Source organism: Cnephaeus nilssonii, assembly GCF_951640355.1.
Source record: "Cnephaeus nilssonii genome assembly, chromosome: 11".
In the NCBI taxonomy this organism is placed as follows: Eukaryota; Metazoa; Chordata; class Mammalia; order Chiroptera; family Vespertilionidae; genus Cnephaeus; species Cnephaeus nilssonii.
Genome location: NC_137082.1, coordinates 86,347,886 through 86,371,103, shown reverse-complemented (window position 1 = coordinate 86,371,103; position 23,218 = coordinate 86,347,886). Strand labels below are relative to the sequence as shown.

At 37.4% G+C, this 23,218-nt stretch overlaps 2 protein-coding genes across 2 annotated transcripts in view; one reads left to right on the top strand and one right to left on the bottom strand.

Moving 5' to 3' along the window:
* Positions 1-23,218, bottom strand: part of DCC (DCC netrin 1 receptor) — a gene marked incomplete at both ends in the record, with an annotated part of 938,651 nt that overhangs the window by 110,090 nt on the left and 805,343 nt on the right. The window contains one exon of the mRNA XM_079784846.1: positions 20,184-20,378. Within this exon, the coding sequence (XP_079640972.1) occupies positions 20,184-20,378 (195 nt within the window). The remainder of the gene's footprint in view (positions 1-20,183; positions 20,379-23,218) is intronic.
* ZNF397 (zinc finger protein 397) overlaps positions 1-23,218 on the top strand; it is a 687,602-nt gene that overhangs the window by 618,579 nt on the left and 45,805 nt on the right. The window lies entirely within an intron of this gene.

The window sequence follows — 23,218 nt, the reverse complement described above, 5'->3', positions numbered from 1 at the left end:
GTATGTAAGACATGGTTATAAATTTTCTAGGGTACGTAAGAATTTTTTTAAAAAAAGCCTTATTTGTCTTGATGAATGTTTTAATGTAGAAGCTGTATTAGATTTTTAAAAAAATATTAGAGCAAAGTATTCTGAAACCAGAGAGGCTTTATGGAGAAGATGGACGTTTTTCTGACTCTTTTGATGAAGAAAGGTTGAGGAGAAAGAAGGGAATAAGCAGATGCAAGTGAACAGCTCAGAGAGGCTGGTTAGGATCAGAACTTGGAGACCATGACAGTTCCTTTTTCTCCTCTCCCTTCTCCTTCTCTGTCTCTTATAAGTAATAGTAACATTTGTTGGATGCTTAATTAGGTTCTTGGTTAACAGCCTCACTTCCCCTATTTTACTTAAGTCTTACCTTAATCCAGTGTCTGGCATACAGTAAGTACTCAGTGTATATTTGATGAATGAATGAATAATGATTGCCCTCTTAAAGGTAAGAGGGAGAATTCTAATTCCCAAAGTTCTGCCTCACCCTCTGTACTACTTGCCTTTTACTGAGTAAGAGCTGGTGAGTTGAAGAACATTTTGAACAAGTTTCAGATTGCACTTTCAGGGAAATTAATTCCTCAGAGCTCCGTAGCCCAGGAAAGATGGAAAAAGATGTTGAATGTGGGTATGCCACCGACAGAGACTACTGTAATTGCCTAGGCAAAGATCACAAGGGCCTGGACTGAGGTGTGTAGGGCAAACGAAGAGCGAAGGACAGGTGTGAAGAGCACACTACGTCACTCTCTTTGGAAGGACAGTGGGGAGAGGAAAATATCAAGGATGACTCCTAGATTTTCAGTTTGATCGTGAGACTTTTCATCCATGATTTCAGTGATGCTATAAAGAAGTTAGGACAAGAATGATCATGTCCGTTTTAGAAGTGAAGGTGCCGATCCAGGTGTGATCATCTCAGCCTCAGAAGACACAGGAAGAGTCGAGGGCCTTCCGTGTGCTCAGGTTTGCCCCTCCCTCCTTAGTGCCAGGACTAGACGATTTGGGGTTTCCTCTGGACCCTTCTGCAGAGCAGCCTTGGTCACCCATTAGAAGAGAAGACGCATCCCTCCTGCTTCTGTGGTGAGGTGCGTTGGCAGAGAGCCCTCAGAGACAGAGAAATGATTGGGCAAATGCTTCGATTAGGGATCCCTGCAAGCAGCTTTGCAGGTGGAGCTTCAGTGAGAGGATTTCTCAGCAAAGCCTCACATCAGGAAAGTAACGGACACAGTATAACCAAACATACAGCTTTCCCCCCTCTTGTTCACCTTTCTCGAAGAAAAAATTGAATTAAATCAAAGAAAAGGTGGAAATATTATATGACCGCCTAAGGGCTCAATGAATAAGAAACGCAGATGCTGTTCATTTAGTTAATTCAAGCAAAGAGACCATTGCTTTGGTTTAAAAAGCCAATCAAACTGACTCCTTAGCATAAATAGATAAACATAAAATGAACCGTAAATAAATGAACTGCTTTGGTTAGGAACTCAAAGGGGAAGCATATCCCTCCCTTTTACAAAGGATTGCATCCCTTCCTTTTGTCCGCTTCCTTTTCCTTTTCTTTTAGTTCCTGGGTCTATTCCCTGCCTTCCTCTCCACTCACTTCCTTGAGTTTCTGGGAGTGAGGGAGGGAGCGAGGAAGTAGAACAGAAAACAAGACATGAAGAGAAAGAATGATGTGAATATACATAGATACAAGGTGCTGAGGAAAGAGAGCAGAAGACCATACAATGACTGGAGTCCTTGTTTAGGGGCCTGGCTGCACCAGATACCAACGCTGCCATGCCTACCTTCACAGGAGCCCTACGAAGTGGGCTCAATGATGTCTACTCCACAGACCAGAAAACGCAGGCGTGGTGATGGTCATGGAGCTCAGTAAGTAGCAGTGCTCCAATCAGAGCCAGGCTGTCCTATTTGCAAGCCCACCCATGGGTCACTGTGGAGTAAAGACCGAGGAAGACAGTGTGGGCAAAGGCCCAGATGCTTTACACGTTCTTTAAGTGGCCAAGTAGAAATATGGCACAAGACACAACTAACTTTTTTGGAATCATATATGAGCATTTATTCCAATACTGCTGGCAGGATGGGAGGGCAGCAGGTCATCCACAAAAATCTACTCTGCAGCCCCCCAAGACACAAATAATTTCGGTTCTTCACCATGCCTCACTTTAAGCAGAGCCAGAAGGGAATTTTTCACTTCTTAGTAATATGTATCAACATCACACAGATACCATTTAATTTTCTCCTTACATCACGGTATACTAACATATGTCATGGTAACTATTATTTTACACTTTGATTTTACCTTTCTCTTCAGTGTCTGAGACTTTGTGTGCGTGTGTCCACCTGTGTGTATATCAAAGTCACTGGATCAATCTGTCACTCAAGTTCCTGCCTTCATCTGGGCAATGTCTCTTGTTATCTGCATACTGACCTTTAATTACCCAATATATGAAGTAGATGACAGCCAAACATTCAGGTGACATGCAGCCTGCACACATACACGTGTGTACTTGGAATCATAGTTGTCATCTATGTACTGCTCTTTCTGCTTTCTTCATTATCTTCAGACTAACTCCCATCTAAGGTAACCCACTAAATATCATAAAACTGTTGTCCCCTGGCACTTTCTGGGATGATATAAATGTCCCATTTCTATGCTATCCATGATGGCAGTCAGTAGCCACATTTGGCTCTTGAGCAGAATGAAATGTGAGTAGCATGAATGGTGAACTGATTTCTTTCATTTTATTTAATTTTAATATATTTCAGCTTAAGTCGCCACATGTGGATAGTGGCTCCCATGTAGGACAGCATACCTATATAGAAGTTCTGGTTACCTTTTTCTCCCATGGTGTTGCCATAGTTACTAAAGTCTTGTGGACAATGCCAAGGGCAGATGGAGTAGATTCAATATGAGGGCTCCTGTTGCTTTTGTTCTCTTCAAATGTGAAACAATGCACTATAATATCTACTATGACTCTATAGCCTGGGCTGAAGCATAATTTAATAACTTGAATACATATATTTCACTTGAAGTTAAAAATAAAGCATTAGCCTTGTATCTGATTCAATTTCTTATACACATATTAATTTCTACCCTCATGGCAATATGATTGCGTCAACAGATAAGACTTGAAGTACTCATGGTTTTTAATTCTGTGCTCTAAATTTTGGATTTCTTATTTAATACTCAATTCAAGAGAAGAGGTCTAGATGGAAAATAACTTTGTTAATAATGGAAAAAGACTGAATTAATGATAATTCAAAGGTGGCTATGAAGTCATTTATAATCCACGCTTTAATAAAACATGAAGAAATGAAGTTGGAATAATTGGGTAAGAATAAAGAAACAGTGAAAATAGCTACCAGTGAAAAATGGTACAAGGATTATAGCATTAGGCCACTAGCTCATAAACAAATATAGCCTCTGACCTAAGTTATCAAGAAAATCAACTAGTATTTTAGTTACCAACTCAGGATGTCTTGGGATGAGTAGGGAGGAAAGGGAGAGGAAAAAAATTAAACAAAATCAAATGGACTTAAACGAGCTGAGCCAAGAGCCAAACAAATGTCAGCATTAACAGTAATAGTCAGTGGATGTATGAGAAAAGTAAAAAAAAAAAAAGCTATAAATATCAGAAAGTCAGTGAAATAAGAAGCAAAATAGGTTTATTAGTCCCAGCAAAATAGTTTATGGAATTATAACATTCCTCATATATATTTCTGTTTTAACGGACAACTTTGTACATGATTGCTTTAAAGTGATATGGATAGTAATACAGCTGCCATTTTGGAAAATTCTGCTGAAAGGTTGCAAGCAAAGAGAAGTAAATAATAGCAGTTTATCCATTTGTGAGGGGGCAAGAATCCCAAACAATACTCTAATTATTTTGTTGTTCAACAATTTTATTTTATTGGGCATTACTTGAAGTAGGAGGGCTATGAACAAAGACTAATATTTTTTTTCCCTTTGTGAACCTAAGCAATTTTTCCTGCACTGTAATTATTATAATAGAACTCAAAGTAAAACTAATAAAGTAGTAAGTGTAATTAGAGAGATCGTTCAATAATCCAGTGCTAGCTTAAAAGATGAATAAGAAATATTTTTCAGTGATGACTGTGAACAAGTGATGTTCTTTCCTGGATTCAAGAGAACAGATAGGGTAGGAACTGTATCGGTCACAAATACAATGTATTCATTACGATACAGACCAAGCTGCGTATCATCAAGAAACCCAAATACAGCAGTTTAAGTAAAATAAAGGTGATAGTTTAAAAGTGACCAGTCCAGTGTGGGTCATCTGGCCCTGCCAATCTGTGACTCCTTCTCTGAGTCTAACTCCATGTCCTCTCCCAGCCAGGGAGCAGGGGAGCTGCTCAGGGTGTTCACATGTGCTCATGCAAAGCCCAAGGATGGCGCTGCCACATGTACTGAAGTGCACTGGCAGATCTTAGTCACACAGCCATCCAGGATGTAAAGAAGGCCACGCCTGAAACACACCACTCGCCGGGAGGCCGTGTGTCTTGCTGAAATCAGGTAAATGAGTCTGTTATCAAAACCACTGTCGTTGGAGGGAACCACTAGAGACAATCCATGGGAAGTTTTTCCAAAGGAGAATGAGATGACTCTCAGGAGGTTTCCGAACTGTGCTCGCTCCTTTAAAGCATCCACTCACTGTCCACGGGACAGGAGCATCCTTATTCACACTGAAGGCACGTGCCGTTTTTTACTTTTATTATTTTATACTCCCAGGGCCTTACCATCATTTCTGGCATGTAGCAAATAAAAATCTTTCAAGATGTTTTTGCTGAATGAATAAAAAGGACTGGCTAAGTGAAGGGAATGAAAGATGAAAAATTGACATTCAAGAAGAAAAATATCTTTGCCAAGGTCAAACTGCTTCTGGCTGGTAGCATCTGGATCCCCCCCCCCCCCCCCCCCCCCGATATCTATTTGAAGTTTCCTCCTAAGTGATTCTCCTGCAAGAAAGTTCCTGTGATAACGCCAAGTCATCTGCTGGAGAGCAGCTCTTCCTCCATAAGCGGGAACATAAAATCGGTAATGACTCCAGCTTTGTCATTCTGTTCCTTGTATTTCTTTTGTGGGGCGTGAAAGATGCTCATGCTGGCCCCATCAATTCCCCAAGCGATCGCCCACTGTCCTCCCAGCCTTTGCGACTTCAGGGGACTCTGTGGTTGACTGATTCTCCAATGAATAATTCTCACAAGGCTCCCCCCGACGGGATGCATTTTTTGCTTATGATTACAAATAGGAAGGACAACACCTGATTCATGGGTGTTTTAACCAATACTCAATACTAGAACACTCACACATTCCTGGTATCATCCTTTACCCGTCAGCTGGAACGATTTCTGAACCGATTCCTTCAAAAACCATTAGATCTGGTAATGGACGAGCTGGGCCCTCATCCCGGGGTTTGAGTGTTGATGCTCACTCAGGAAATGACAAGTTTACTGTATTTTCTTTATTCTTGAGGGTAGAATTCAGAGCGTTTGCTGACTAACATAGGACAAATCTCCACCAACATAAGGGATATAATAGTGAGTGTGTGTTTATGTGCATGTGGGGGAAGCTGTGTGAGACTTCAAGACTATGTCTAACACATATATTTTTAATTTATAAAATAACGTGTGTGGGAAATCAAGATGGTAAATCTGGAAAATTGAGATGTTATAACATTATTTGCACATATATGTAAAAATAAGGGGTAGGAAACAACTAACAATAATAATAGAAATATTTCCCCCCAAATCACCACCTGCATTTATTTTTACTTTATTTATGTGGCAATCTTTCAGAACAGTTGGGAATTTTGAATTCTCCACGTCACGTTGCATTTTGTAACATGGTGGATATAGTAGGGCAAACCCCTAGTGTTTGTGATCGTTAGTTGTATGGACCCACTGGACTGGCCACAGGGTTTCCACAGTAATTTCTAGGTGTGCCTGGGAGGGCATTTCTGGATGACATGAGCTGGAAGTGGTGGGCTGAAGCACAATGCCCTCTCCAGTGCGGTGAGCATCATCACTCGACTGAAGGCCTGAATGGGACAAAAGGTGGAGGAAGGAGGAGTTCACCCTTTTTTCCTGCCTGACTGCATGAGCTGGGGCATCTCACCTCATCTTCTCCTGCCCTGGGACTGGGATGTACACCATCAGCTCCCTGATTCTCAGGCTCATGAACATGGACTGAATTAACTTGCTGGCTTTCCCAGGTCTCAAGCTTGCAGATATCTCCCATTGGTTCTGTTTCTCTGGAAATCTCTGTCTAATACAGAGTTCTCCCTCTGTCCATTCTCCACTTCTTCCTCAATAAGAAAATCCATGAAAATCTGATACTCCAATGTCTCGGTCAAATAAAGATTACATTTCCAGCCAAGCTTGCAGCTATGTGTCCATGAGAAAACAGGGATGATTTTTCATTAAATATGAAATACGAAGTAACAATTTTGTAAAAATATTTGTTAAGTGATTTTATGTATTTTCCCTAATAACCTAAAAAAATGTGTCATTCTATCTCTAATTTGGCGATGTAGAAATTGAGGCTTGGAGAGATTATTATTTTTCAATAATCTCCAAGATAATAAAAAGAAGGGATAATAATAGATTCGAAGTTAAGTCTATGATTCCAAGACCAGTATTCTTTCTATTCAGCCATAATTAGCAATATTGTTTCTCTCTTGGCACTGGATATATGTTGATTGAGTTGCTGATTTACATTGTTAAACCCCAAACACACTAATGCTCCAATAACTCGGTCTCATTAGCCAAATAGACTTATCCACATAATCCTATTTGGCTATTATTATAATGTTAATGATCTTGAAAAATTGTTTATTATATTTGTACCTCTACTAGGTATCTCTTTGATAATAAAAACTACACCTAGTCTGCTCATTGACTTTCGGGGAAACCAGGCAAAGCATTGGTGGCTACACTCAGATGTAGGAGTAACTCATTTATAGAGAAAATAAATTGTTCTACTTAGAAGTTATTATAAGAGCCATCATTATTGAATTCAAAATATAATTTAAATTGAATATGAATTACATACATTTTCTCTATATTATGGGCAACTCTGCATGACTGAGGTGGGGAACTTTAACTGAAAAGTAAGAAAAAGTCATATTAGATACTGGAAAAAGAGGCATAAAGAGACCTAAGGTGCGTGTGAGTGTGTGTGTGTATGCATGTGTGTATGTGTGAGAGAGAAACTCACAGAGAGACATATACACAAAGAAAGGTAAGGTCAGAAAAGTAAACTTTCAAACTTCTGCAGTTTTAGTGAAAAACAAACAAGAAACTCCCGAAGAATTCTTCAAGTACTAGATGGCTGTGGGGAAATAACTTAGACTTCAGAAAATTAGTTTCAAAGGGGTTGGCTCCATTTGCTAGATAATGTTTAAAGATAGCTTAGTCATGGTACTTAACCTACTGTAATTTTGTACAGAGGTCAAGAAATGCTTGTGAGTCAGGAAGTTTGAGTCCAGGTCTATCACTTGCAAAGAGTTTTGGTGCAAGTCATTTAACTTTAAAAAATATATATTTTTAATTGATCTCAGAGAGGTAGGGAGAGGGAGAGACAGAAATATCAATGATGAGAGAGAATCATGGATCCCGGATTGCGAGAGGGCACAGGCCAGGCCAAGGGACCCCACCAGTACACGATCAGGGCTGGCAGAGACATGGAGGTTGGCCAGCCAGGTAGGGACTGCAGGAGGGCTCCAGGGCATGTCTGGCCCATCTTGTTCAGTCCTGATCAGCTGGACCCCAGCAGCAAGCTAACCTACCCATTGGAGCGCCTGCCCCCTGGTGGTCAGTGCACATCATAGTGAGCAGTTGAGCAGCCTTAGCATATCATTAGCATATTACGCTTTGATTGGTTGAACAGTTGACTGGCCAACTGGACACTTAGCATATTAGGCTTTTATTATATAGGATTCTTATTTTATTGAACATTATTAATATCAATTATCCTTTTTGCTTTCTCCTAAAGTCTAACATAAAATATAGTTCACAGACAATAAAAGTATAGTGTTCACATTAGAAAAAGATTTAACCTTTTGCACTCGGATGTCGAGTGTGACTCGAAAGCAAGCGAGTGCAAAGGGTTAAAATTTATAGTAATACTCTTTTCCAGATTTTGTTTCCTGAACTTACATGATACTTGTTTCAAAAATAACTTCTTCCTCCACTACACTGATGGGATCTCTTCCCACCCCCCCAACCCCCCCGGCTCACACTTGCTCTTCCCAAGACCAGGAGTGCTCATTATGCTCATGTGACAGAGTGAGGACACCCTGACACAAACTCAAAGTAACCTGACAGACAACAGATAAATCGCTGTGATGTGTGCACTGTGTTTGGAACTTCAAAGTCGCTCCCCCTCCATTCAGACAAACAGAGCCACAAGAGAGACAAGATACAATTTCACCCTCCATTGCCAAGCGATGGAAACACTTACTACACATCAAAACTTCTTTAAACATATTCCATTTGACAATATATGTGTCCATGCTTTTGGTTTCCATATGTCATTAAACACACACCCTCAATTGTCAAAATAAACAGCTCTAATGTTTCACTGCAAGTTCAAATAATAAAAGATGGTGTGGTCATCATTCAAGGGACTTGAAAAAAAATAAAATGGTGGAGAACTGAATGATTACCCATGATCACAAGGTTACATGGTAGGAAAGGACTATGATAGGAATAGGGTCAAGGATAAAAATAAAATCATCAAGTTTCTGCCCCAATCCTATAACCTCTCCATAAGTACAGTTTTGCTCAGTCTTTGTATAATGTTCTCTGATTTCTGCTCAGAAATGACTAATTGGTGTGTAAACCTTGTGAATTAAATTACCATAAAGTTAAATCACTTGCTTTTATTCTTGTGGGCATAATTCCTGGCTCTGTATATTTTTTAAAAAAAGAATTTCGTTTCATTGCTGTAAATGTGCTTTGCTCTTAGGAGAAAAAGGCCTGTGCAAATTCATTGTAAGTCCATCCAAGTTTCATTTCTGTCTCTTGCTGGAAAACAGAGGCCTGGCCACATTGCAGAAAAGGTAGACAGATGAATGCACAATTTGTATGCAGTTCCTAATTTTCTTCTGGACATTGACATAAGAGGTGTGGCTGACCAGCCAGAAGAACACAAAGCCTTCGGCTAACTGAGGTAATATTGCTGTTGATTACGAAGTTAGAACCATCTTATTCACCTACGTTCACTCCCAAGAATCTTTTCACGTGGCCATTCCCTGTCACTGTATTGGTTTCTTTCACCCATAACATCGCTTTTGCGTTGAGTTATTTTTCAATTTTTCAGTTTTTAATATTGGTCATGATGCTTTAGAAAGTAGGTGGCACCAGCTCCAGAATTTTTTTTTCTTTTTAAATTCAGAAGGAGATTGAGAAAAAACAATGAAGATCGAGTCACCTTTTTGTATTATCTTTTTAGGGTTGCTGTAGCAGTCTATACAAACTTGCTGACTTAAATTTAGAAATCTATTCTCTCTCAATTATGAAGGCCAGAAGCCTGAAAGCAAGGTGGCCGGGGGCCACACTGCCCTGGAGGATCTAAGGGGGAAGCCTGCTGTGACATTCCTGGCTTCGGGTGGCTGTCCGCAGACTTCCTAGCTGCCGTACCCCAATGGCTGCCTCTATCTTCACAGGACTTCCTCCTCTTCTCTCTCTGTCTCTCCTCTGTGTGTCTCTTATAAGGACACATCCCTTGAGTTTAGGGCCTACCTAGTAATCTGGGATAATCTTATCGAGAAATACTTAACTTAATTCTACCTGCAAAAACTCTTGTTCCAAACAAGGTTCCATTCACAGGTTCTAGGCCTTAGGAGGTGGACATATCTATTCAGGGTCCCCATTCAAACCACTACCCTTACAAAGAGACTTAGCTAAGCAACTGATAGTTTCTAAAATGTCACTTCTCTGCTAATTATTAAGAAGGCTATGTTGACATTCTCTTAAATGCTTTTAGAAAAAAACGATCCTTTAGCTTATAACACTATGACTTCTCAGAAATACTCTAGGCTGCCAACACAAATATTTAATCTCTACTAATTAAAGAAGTAGTTTGCTCATGCTGTTTAAGGGGTAAAAGCCCGTTTTATTATAGTTCTGCTTTTAGTTCTTACATAAATTAACATACAAAGAAGCAGCAAAAATACAACCCAACTTGCTATGTGTTCTTTTAATGATTTGTAACACAATCAGCTAGTTCCAAACTACATGACCTTTTTTATTATTATTCTTATGAGGCAGTAAAATGCTTAGTTTAGGGAAAGGTCATTCCTATTGAGCAAGTAGAATTTGAGATAACAAATTTCCAGTATGTTTAAAATGTTCTAAGTTTTGGGCTGTGTATAACCCTGGGCCCCTCTCAAATGATGGTGTGAAATAAAGTGTGTAATAAGTAAGTTACACATTGGATATTCTACATGATAACTTAACTGATTAATATGTTTCAGGGTAGACATTGCTAGAAATAATAGATACTATTCGATTGCTGTCCTTAATTTTCTAATTAATCTGTACTAGTCTTTATGACTAACATATGTCCCTTTTTGCGATGGAATATTGATTGTTAAAACATCCCCTGCCCCTCACACCCACACCCACACATGCAGAGAACCTGAAAAACAGAAACATTTTTAGATGCACTATCGAATGAAGTAACTTGGCATTTTTAAAGGTGGACTTCTTCAAATTCTTAACTAGATACATTTTAATTATCTAAACCTTAACTATCTGTCCCACAGTTTGCTCTCCCTGTACCACCACCTTCAAAACAATTAAATGCCCGGGCATAATCCTAAGAAGGAGAACAAAATTCTTATCTTCACAAGACACACGAATACAGGGAGAAAGACTGGGTGCAAAGACTAGATGGGGAATAAGTCAGGAATCACTCTAATGTGACTCTCCAAAGTAATTAGGGTATCAGAAGATATACTTCAAGTGTCTTTATAAGACTACTAGAGGCCTGGTGCATGAATTTATGCACGGGTAGGATCCCTTGGCCTGGCCAGTGACTGGGGCCAATCGGGGCCATCTCGCCCAGTCCCGATTGGGGCTGATGGGACCAGCTGGCCAGGGGGAGGGACTGAGGGAGGCTAACTGCGGGAGCACACTGACCACTAGGGGGAAGCTCGTGCATTGAGCGTCTGGCCCCTGGTGGTCAGTGCGCATAACAGTGACTGGTTGACCTGTCGTTTGGTCACTTAGGCTTTTATATATATAGATCAGGAGCTTCACCTTGAGAAATTCTAGATATGCAACAAAGCATTTAAAGAGAAGTACCAAGGTATAAGGCACAATACCCCAGGACTAGCTTGAATTAATTAAATAATGATTCGTTAATCACTTTTCTTTTTCATGGCTTGGTTTTTAGAACAGACTGTGGTAAGAAGAAAAGGAACACTTACCAATAACAATTTTACATAGTCAAGTAGGGACTATCTCCCATTATTAAACTGCACATTACAGAGGCCTAGTATGAACATCAAAGACTGCCACAACGTAGTTTTAGCTTCCTGCTTTAACCCTGGATTCTGGTTTTCCCAGAACTTTTTAGAATACAAAACATGATTTTCTCATAATAATGGATATTTGACAATGGGAAGAAAGGCTAGGTGGTGGGTGACACTTACTGATTAGCTACATAATTACACACATGTTCTCAGCATTTGGGAATCTATTAGTAACTCAACAAAATAACCATAATACACAACATGAACCCTTAGAATTATTTGGAAATGGATGAATTCAAGAATGCTCAGAGTTTCAATTTTATTCCATCCCAAACTTAGAGTCAAGTTATCACTATTCATTATTCCTGCAACTACCTTATATGAATTTTCACTGGCAAGTATTGTTTTTTGTGTTTTTTTTTTACTAGACCTCATGCCTGCCTTGCTTTTCATTGACTTTGTAGTCTTATACATTCCACATCATGTCTTTTCCCATAAGAATAAATCATACCCATCCTTAAACTCAAAATTCTCATGCCAATATTTCTACCAACCTCAAATGTAAGCTACCTAACAAAGCAAATACTATTCTTATATAAACATTTTACCTCATTTATCCTTTTCAAGAAATATTTTTACATTTACACATAAAACTTTGGGAGCCTAGAATATGTCAGAGAATATGCCTTGCATTTCTTAGTATCCCTCCCGATTCTCAACATAGTATCTCAATATGTAGGTATATACAATATAAGTAAGAAATTGAAAAGACATAAAATACCATTTGGTCTTTTAATACAAGATATTTTGTTTTGTTTTGTATTAACTGTCTGCACTATGGAAAATTCACCCATTTGATGTTTTGACTATGTCAACTCAATGGCCAAGAATATTTGAAAAATAAATTATGACTCAGATACTATGCATTATGTTGTATTGAATCCATCCACACCTGTAACAGAAAAAGCATTGAAACCTACTAAGGTGAATTTCAAAGTGATTATGAAATGCTAAGAAAACAAGGAGAACATATATTGTTCTTTGGATTCCTTAGAGTTCTTATTCCATTCACAATATTTAGAATATTATAGACATTGGGCAAATAATATTTACAGGGAGAACCATATGCAGCAAAGGTAAGAGGCATATTCAATCAACCCTGAGATAAAACCACAGACATACACATGTTCACATAGAAATTCCGTTTGGAATCCCCTCATTAAAACTGTCAGAATAAAGTTGTATTGTAAAATTACTGATATTATCTTAAGAATAAGCAGAGATTCCCTGTGAAAATAACAAAATTGCAAAATAATGACGAAAACAAGGTAAGTTGACTTTCTTCTAGAAGTGCTTCAACAAGCATACAATAGATGGTTTTCCAATGATCCGTTATGTCCTCCAGAAATTCAGCTGGAGTTCGCGTTCACTATTGCCTCACTATAGATAAATACTCTGAATAAAATATTTGTGAATAAATAAGGGGTAAGTGTATCCTCCCTTTTTTATGTTCTTTACCATTAAATGACTTATTTCTATAGGGTTTTATGATCAGGTTTTTCAAACTTCAGTTCAAAATTTATTTTTTCATAATTCTCCTTACATCCTGCTTCAAAAACTACAAAGCAGAATTTGTTAACCAACACCTATAATGTACTTCATTTAAAAGTAATAAAATGTTCTCTACATGGTGCTTATTCATTTTTTATTCATGAATGTCAGCTATTCTAGAGCTGCTGAAGTGCATTGATATTTCTGATTTAAAGTGTTCGCATGTCATAAACTCAAAACTTCTATTTCCCATGCATGATGGAATTATTTTGATGGGAGGGGTGATGCTGAGGTTAACATTGTAATTTACATTGTATTCACTGAACTCAGAATGCACTCTGGGAGTTATAAAGGTTCATTTCTCCACAAGCTAGGAAACCTGCTTCTAAGAGCACTCAAGTTAAATTTATCTCCAAAAATACAATCTGACAGGATCCATTCTTGATGAGATTGGTGACAGACATCAGGAAATAGAAGGCAGTTTGACATCTTTGGGACTCTTGAAAAGCTAAAAGTTTTGGCATACTGAAATAATAAAATGACTGCTTAATTGTTCATTAAAGGGCTTCCACTTCTGATCAATATAGATGAATAGGGAATGGTTTTACCTCCTTCCTGGATCAACTTACAAAAACAAAACAGACAAAACATTTTTCCGATAGTGGACATCAGACAGATCAGGTGAGTGGTCTCTGGGAGAAGAGAAACAAAGTGAACCCACTGATTTCCTGAGCTTATTACCTGGGGAAGTTTCCAGCTGCAGAAGAGAAAGGGGAACCCAAGGGGAGCTCAGTGAGCATATAGAGTTGGAAGTCTGAGAGAAGCAAAGCAATTGGAGTTGGAGAGGAAGAAAACCAGAGAGCAGAGAAATGCACAAAAGGAGAGTTCTGGAGGTCGACAGGGGTCCCTCTTGAACGATTCATCTGAGTGTTTATCGGTGCAAATTATGGGGGAATTTTCCAAGCCTGGGGAAAGAACCACCAGATGTTAGCAAGAAAAAATATTTGCTGCTCAATAATGGCCAGTAAGTGGGTTCCTAAAAGCCAGTTTTTAAAGAAGTCACATAATTTATGGGAATTTAGGCAGTGTACTCAGAAGGAATGGGCTTAATAGTAGGGCAAATTAGCCTTAAGCTATTAGATGGTACCAGTGCTCTAATACCATGTAATAGCTTAAAAGCAAACCTCAAAAGGGTCAAAATTTTTCCAAGTAACTTAACTGCATTCTAGAACAAAACTTGAGAATCATTTTTAAAAATCGCAGAACTCTTCAGCATCACAAAATTAAAAAAATACAATGTCTAAAAAACACACATGCAAAATGTAGATAATATGCAGTATGTTACATTGCATTCATCTACATCTGAAAAAAATCAGAAAAATTCAATCCAAAGCAAGGAGAAAATTTAATAACATAGATATGGACTCAAAACGACATAGATGAAAAAATCTGTAGATGAGAGCATTCCTTATGTTCAAGAAGGTAGAGGAAAATTTGAGTACATTAACTAGAATGTGGACTATATAGGAAAGACCCAAACCAAACTTCTAGAGATAAAAACTGTCGTGTGTAATATGAAAAACATACCAGATGGGATTAAGATCAGAATAGCCACTACAGGGAAAAATAAGTTGCTTTAAAGATATAATAACCATAAAAAATGAAACACAGACAAAAATGACAGAAAATAATGAACAAAGAATCAGTGAGCTGTATGCAACCAAAAGCTCCATGCATATGTGTAAGAGGAGTAAGAGTGTGTGTGTGTGTGTGTGGGGGAAACCTACTTGAAAACTAATAGCCAAAAATTTCCCAAACTTAATAAAACCTAAAAACCCAGAAATCCAAGAATCTCACTGAACTTCAAGAAGAAACATAAAGAATACTACACTGAGATACAATAAAATTGTGTAAAAGCAGCAGCAAAGAAAAAAACTTCAAAGCAACCACAGACAAAAGACACATTATGTATAGATGCACAAAGATAATAATGATTACAGCAGTTTTCTCAGAAACAAGATAACACAAGAGATATTAAAATAGAGTAATATCATAAAAATAGCAAAATAAATAAAATTTATTGACCTAGAATTCCATCTTCACTGCAAATGGTAAAATGAAAACTTTTTTAGTTGTACAAAAATTAAAAAAAAATTAATCACCAACCTAACTCCATTACAAGGAAGTCATCCTATCTAATAAAGAGAGAATATGCAAATTGACCATCATGCTGTAACAAATGGCTGCGCCCACAGCAGAGGCAGGGATCCCGTAACACAAGATGGCTGCACCCAAAGCGAAGGCCGACTTCCCATAACGAGCCTTAATGAGCAATCAGCAGGGACCTGAGGCTGCGTGACACTGAGGCAGGGGACCTGAGGCTGTGCCCCCCCGCCTTGTGGGGCTTGACAGGGACCTCAAGGTCTGCCCCCTGCCCCGGCCTGGGCCGGGGGACCTGAGGCTGTGCCCCCCTCCTGGTGGGGCTTGAAGGGGGACCTCAGGCCACGCCCCCCCAGCCCAGCTCTGGGCCAGGCGACCTGAGGCCATGCCCACCACCTGGCAGTGCTTGATGGGGGTGGGGCTGGCCAGGTCTGGGTCTCATGCGATTTTGAGGTGCACATGGGTGTGCAGGGACTTAACTCTGGTTCCTGTGGTGTGCCCCAGACTCTGACAGGAGGAAGGTTTTCATATACATTTTACTAATTTTCTTTCATCTCTGACACTTCTATTATAGAGAAAGGGCAAATAGCAATATTAAAATATTTCCTCTAATTAATTCCCTTTTAATGTGCATAAATTTCGTGCACTAGGTCACTAGTTCAAGAGTAAAGGAAAATGATATCTGTCCAAAATCTGGATTAGCACAAAGGAATCAAGAGCAAAAAAAATGCTTAACTACATAGTTATATATACAATACATCTTTTGCTTATTTTTATCCTTTAAAATATTTGATTATTTAATGAAAAAATAATAGCAATGCATTATAAACTTCAATAATATTTTTGTGAAGTCAATAGTGATAAGTCAAATATACATCCTATAAATTATTAACAAGCACTAAAGAAGCAAAAGAGTTATAGTTAATGAGCCCACAAGAATGGAACATATAAAGGACTTGTATGCATGCATATTAGCATAACCCATAGACACAGACCCTGGGGCTTTTGGGGCTTGCCCTGGGTGGGAATGGATGGGGGGTTCAATTGGGGAAAAATGGGAAATATGTAAAACTTTAAACAATAAAAAAATTTAAAAAATGGAACATAAATGATTAAAAATAAGTAACCTCCCCAAAATTCAGAAAGAGAAGTAAAAGGGGCATAAAGAATATATGGGACAACAGAACAATAACAACAAAAAACCCCACACACAAAGAGTAGGGTTTTTCTCTTGATTCCTTTGTGCTAATGCAATCATATCTATATTAACATTAAATGTAAATGGCCTAAACACCTCAATTAAAATTCAGAGACTCTTAGATTGGATGAAAAAGCTAGACCCAACTACACGCTGCTTACGAAAGTCCACTTAAATATAAATACACAAACAGTTTGAAAGTAAAATAATGGAAAAATATGTATCATGCTAACCTACAAACAAAAATTAGGCTGGAGTTGTCATTAATATCAGACGCAATGCAGATTACAGAGCAAAGAATATCAGCATTGATACAGAAAAATAGTTTATAAATGATAAACTGGTTAATTCATCTAGAGGACATAACAACCCTAAATAATTATGCAGCTTATAACAGAGTCTCAAATTACAAGGGGGCAGAACTGGTAGAACTAATAGGAAAGAAAAATGTTCACAAGTATAATTGCTTAATAAAGCAAAAGCTCAGACATCTCTTTTTCTGTTGTTGTTTTTCCCCCTCAAAATCAGTTCTAACCTTAGCTCACAGGATAACAATTCTCAAAAGCTCCATGATTAAACTTGGAGATTCATGCCTGAAGCTATAGTTGTGTTTGATCGGAAATTTTACTGTGTCCTATCTCACTTGGTTATAATATTCTGTTGTTGCATTAAAGAGATATGATTTTCCAGAAGACCCTGTTTTTTCGTGTAAGAAGTGTAACTTCTCTGCAGTAGTGTGTGCTAGCTTCAAGTCAGGCTCAGATTCAACCCCAGCTTCCTTTCTCCATCCCGAAGAGCCAGGTCTTTGCTGTTTCTGGCAATATTTATCTGAGTGTTTTAATGTAACATTTAACTCTCTCATTAAAAATTAGCTTTGACTTTTCTTGTTTACTTTAATTCTCTTGCTGTCTTCTCTCATTAGTAAAATTGAGATGATACCTGACACTAACAAAATGTAGAGTTTGAAGGAATAGACTGGTATTTGTAAAGTACATGGAAGAAATGCACCGAGCAGCTGTCCATGAACATTATATGACATGGTTAATTAAGAAGAGATTTGGGTTATTCTGACCCAAATAAAGTATTTTTTAAAATACAAAAGATGGAGGAATCATTTTTGATTGAATGCTTGGATTTAGTGTTGGTAGAATGAATGATCACATGATCCTTTAGTCATCAATTTGATTTTACAAGTGATAACTCAGGTTATAAAACTCAAGATGCAATGTGAAAGGGTTATAAAAAAAGGGGAATAAAGAGGGGAGATTTTTAGGTTTTAATAAAAGACACATATATATTTACTCCAATGAGGTCTTTTCTCCTCTAGTTCAATAATATTATTAATCTTTCCTAAAATATTCTTCCAAATAGCCTTAGAAAATTCACCAGGTGTACGACAGTGCATGTGCTTTGGACCTCGGGGAGTAGGAAATGAGAAAAGAGTTACAAATAGAAGGGTATGTATTATTAATGAATCCCCCTGAGGCTGTCCTTAAAGACGGCTAGAAAATGCCTATAGGTTAAAAAGAACTAACCTAAAAAAAATCATAAAAGATAAAACCATTCCTCCTGATCTACTCTGAGTAATGATCTTAGGGAATGACCTTTCCCCTCCCACTCGCTCCTCCCTGGCGACCAATGCTCATGTTGAATGCCTCTAACTCTCCCACTCGGGATTTTCTCAGCATTCTATTACAGCCCGAAACCATTTACATTTTTGCCTTTCACAACGAATTGAATTTCACTGCATTGTTTACATTTTTTATTCAAGTTAATTAACTTTAATAAATAAATATTTTATATAATTCCATGCATTTGTTGAGCTGAGTTTAGAAACCTAGAAACTTCAACTATTTTTTAAAACTGTTGGACATAGTCCACTATTTTTAACTGTGTTGGTTATAGTCCACTTTTAAGTAAAGAAGGTAACATACTTGAATACTATAAATGTCATAGTTTATAAAAACACAATTCAAAGCCCATGTAACTATATTATATATATTTGCTAAACTGAGATGTACAAAATTATAAAAAAGAACAATGCCTTATTTACATGTATGTTTTACCTTTAAAGAATTGCAAATAACTTGACTTTTATTATCTCATACAAATATTGTGAGGTAGCAACATACTACTCCACTTTACAGATGAGAAAACAAAACTCATCGAGTCCCACAGCCACTGTGCCACCTATGACAGTGATCCATTGTTAGAGACAGAATTCAAACCCTCATTTGATACCAATGGATTCTGGACAAATTTAATCATAAATGGAACACCCACTTTTTAAATCTTTTTTTTACTAAACAGTCTAAAATAAAAATATTTCCAATTAGTATTATAAAAAGATATTTTCTTTTAATCTTTGTTGTTAAAAGGATTACATAGGACCTCTCCCTCTGCCCCCCCCCCCGCCATTAACCTTTAGAAGTAGGTAATACATTTACCTTATAAAATAAGTATTTTAATTAAGGCAAAACTTTAGTGATTTTGCAATGACAACAATGCAAATGTTCATAATTATATGTCTTATAAAGACTAACCTCTCCTCCTCTATTAACTCTTTTTAATATCTGTTAACTCCCTAACACCATCAAATAAAGGATAAAAGGTACTCTTTTCCCACATTTTCACTGAAATAAATCACTTTCCCAAGATTAACCATTATGGCAGAGAGAAAAACATGGATCTAAACCCAGGTTTGAAGTGCCATCCAGTTCCGCCTTTATTTACCTTTCAGTATGCTTAGATTATATTTTTAAAATATGTGTCCTTTGCAACCATGCCCTCTACTAAAAATTATTGAAAAGAGAATAAAAATGAAAACAAATAATAATTAAATATTCAGGAAATAACTAAAAATAGCTTTCTGTAAGGGGGTTAAAACACTTCAAAAGAAGTAATAGTTGATCATTAAAACTGTAAAAGTTTTATTTATGCATGTTTTCTTTCATGGGGTAACATCAAATTCTAAGAACATTAGTTTACTGTATATCTCTGCGAATCCATATCAGTGTTGGTGACATATTTTAATTAAGTCTCCTTATGATATGTGATAGTTTAAAAAAATTCCTAAATATCACAAATCAAGTACTATACTCAGTTGTGTAAGTAAACGAAGGCTGAGTACAATTTGAAGAGAACTTGGATTGAAGAGGGATCAGAAATATATGTAGAGAGGAGCTTGATAACTCTAAGCTACTGGCTTGACTTGAAAATTTGTTTTTTCATTTTGTTGTTTTACAGTCATAATGACATAGCCATAAAGCTTTATATATAAATGCAAAAGGTAAAGGAGGTAATGTGACTAGATAATTCAAGGTTAAAGAAAATCGACAGACTATCTTCCTAGTAAGAAAAAGATGAAAAGTATGTTGACTTTCATTTTATAAGAATTTTTAAGATTACAAGTTTCCATTTATCAGTAGAAAAAGAAAAATGACCTAATATATGTTTCATATCTTTATGACACATAGGCAAGGGTACACACAAGGGTACCCACTCCTGTGAATAGTCCTAGATAAAATGATCCAATTGAAAATCCAGAGAGGAAAAGTGTGTGTGTGTGTGTGTGTGTGTGTGTGTGTGTGTGTGTTGTGGATGGGTAGAAGACAGAAAAAGAGAATTGTTTTAAGAATATATGCTGCAAGCTGAAATAACATTCAAAAAAACAATTTTTCAAGAAAGAAAATAATTTAAGTAAATTATTTATTTTCCTTAACAGAATAAAAACCACAGGTACTCACCTAACCTCTCAATGGAATAATACCGTTGTTTACTATCCACACGGACTGTCTCGGCATAAGGGCTTCCGACGCCATAACCAATAATGTAACCTCGCACCACGATGTTTGGGTTCAAGGGAGGAGTCCAGCTCATGATGATGCAGTTGGTCTGGGGCCTCACATGAAGAGAGCTTGGCTGGTCAGGGACTTGAGACTCTAGAATTCAGAGAGAGGCATCATCAGCCTGTCTCCTAGTAGAACGCACAGCATGGTACAATTCCCACTCAAACAAGACTTAGCGTCATATTCCATAGATGCTCAGATGGTGTGTTACTTATGGCCCAAGTCCCTCCATGTTCCAGAATGTGAGACATTTTCCATGTTTGATTTGACTTGCACAGAATTTCTTAAGCCCAAGAGGCTACTGAATACTGTCCATTCTTCTTTATTCTAATAACTTTTCTCTGGTGTTGTTTTTTAAAATTATATTTGTATTGATTTCAGAGAGGAAATGAGAGAGAGAGAAAGATAGAAACATCAATGATAAGAGAGAACCATTGATCAGCTGCCTCCTGCACACTCCTATTGGCAATCGAGCCTGCAACCCAGGCATATGCCCTGACCAGGAATTGAACCTTGACCTCCTGGTTCCAAGGTCGACACTCAACCACTGAGCCACGCCAGCCGGGCAGGAGTTTATGATTTAATGGGAATTGCAGACAAGTAAAAGGCAGTTGTAAAATACTATTATAAATATTTGGGTAAGTTTAATACTGGCATATGCAATCCATTCTTTGATCAGGTAAATATTCTGGGAAGAAATTTAAAAATGTGCCCATCTAAACTTAATAGTCCATTAGTGTTTTAGCACAGTTCCTAGCAATTAGTAGGTCCTCAAAAATATTAGTGATTTGAACCTTATTCAAACTATTTGTGTTCATTATTTCTTTCCTACCTGAAAATGTCTAATGGTAACATTTGTCAAATTATGCAAGAGAATTTGATGATTAAAAGAAATAGTACAGTATGTTTTCTTCTTGTTGTAATAGCAAAAGGAGATGTGATCTCTTCCAATATTATCTACCATCAATACACATACTTCTAGCTTAAGTGTTATATGAAAGTGTGTCTTCTATTCAAGTTTTAAAAATAGATACTGTACTAAACAGCTTCTCAAAAGATGCTAAATTCTAAAGATACATCAACAGCATTTTCTAAAGATGCCTTTTTCTTCAAAGATTCCCATTTGTGAACAAAAAAGAGACACAATATTCTTTGTCCTGAAGAAGCCTGTGATGTAATATGCAAAGGCATCATAAAAAAAAATCTCAAAACATGGATATAAACCTTTTACAGCAAAACACAATGTCTGTGAAGGATTTTCCACTATAAACCTTAAGGAAAATAATAAGAGAAATGAAAGTGATGGTTTAATATTTAAATTAGCCAGTCAGAGAAAGACAAATACCATATTCACTTATATGTGGACTCTAATGAACAAAATATATTGAACAAAACAGAAACAGAGGCATGGATACGTTGGTTCATAATTCAGAGTAGCCCATTTGTGTTCTGCTATTCACTTCTTAATATAAACAACAGAAATGAAAATTTTCCTTATACTACTATGTGAGTGAGTCTTCTCCAGTGCAGATGATGTTAAAAAGCATGAAAACAGTTACTACAAGAATGAACTATAAAACATTGACGCAGAAAATCTGCTGTGGAAGGTGGGTGACATGAATACTCTTTGGGGGCTGAAACAGAAACTCGCTACTCAGAAGTACATGAAAGATTTCGCAAATACCTCTAGGACAAGGAGTGCACATATAAGGCATAGATAAGTATTAAGGCAATTATTGAAATCACTTGAAACCAAAGAACACATTTGGCCTGAAATATGCAAATTAATGAGGCCCAAAATTTCTACGGGAGTCTGAATTATTAAGATAAGTAGGTCAACTGCCATTCTTGATGATACGATGAAATTATGGATCCTTAGTTTAATTTGTTTCTGAAGAACAGTTATTATTCTTTCAGTGGTGATTACAGATTTCCACTAATGAGTAATGTTCACATATAACACATTAGGAAATTTATCAGATTAATCCCTGTGAATTTTCAACAATTACTGTGGATTGCCTATGTGCCAGTCATAGTATTATAGGACTAGGTAGGGGGGTATAATTTTGAGAAGGTAAGACCACAAAATAAAAAATGAAAGAATAAACAAGGAAATCATGAGATCCTGGTAAGTGCCAGGCTGGTGGCATCGTATTTGACTCACCAATGAAGGCATCACTGGTAGAGTCTTAGGTGAATGATCAGAAAGAGCCAGTCAAGCAAACAACAGGGTGGAAAGCTTTATAGGCAGAGAGAACAACTACTGGAGAAGTCTTATAACAAGAGTGAGATTGGTATGAAAAACAAAACAAGCCCGCTGGCATGGTTCAGTGGTTGAGGGTTAACCTATTAACCAGGAGGTTACGGTTTGATTCCATGTCAGGGCACATGCCCGGGGTTTGGGGCTCAATCCTTGATGTGGGACGTGCAGGAAAAGCCAATCAATAATTCTCTCTCATCATTGATGTCTCTCTCTCTCTCTCTCTCTCTCTCTCTCTCTCTCTCTCTCTCTCTCCCTCTCTTTCTCCCTTCCTCTCTGAAATAAATAAAAAACAGAAAAAGAAAAATGAAAAACAAGAAAGCAAAGAGGGTCATAGAGGGTAAGAAGGAAAATGAAGAAGATAAAAAGGGGGTCACCCAATGGGAATGTAAAATGGTGCAGTTACTATGAAAAATATAAAGGCAGCTCTTCAAAAAATTAAAAATAGCATTACCATATGATCTTTTTAAGTGTTCAGAATGTAAAATTCCATGTTGACCGACTTTTTTTATTTCAAGCTTAGTGCTCATTGCTTTCATACCGTTGGGCCTCAAAATGATGCTAATGTAAAACCACAACACAAGCCAACTGGTTTATCTTATTTTATGCAAACTTTTATTTTGTACAAGCATACTTCTCTTTGTCAACGATTCTAACGACAACCAAAAAATTT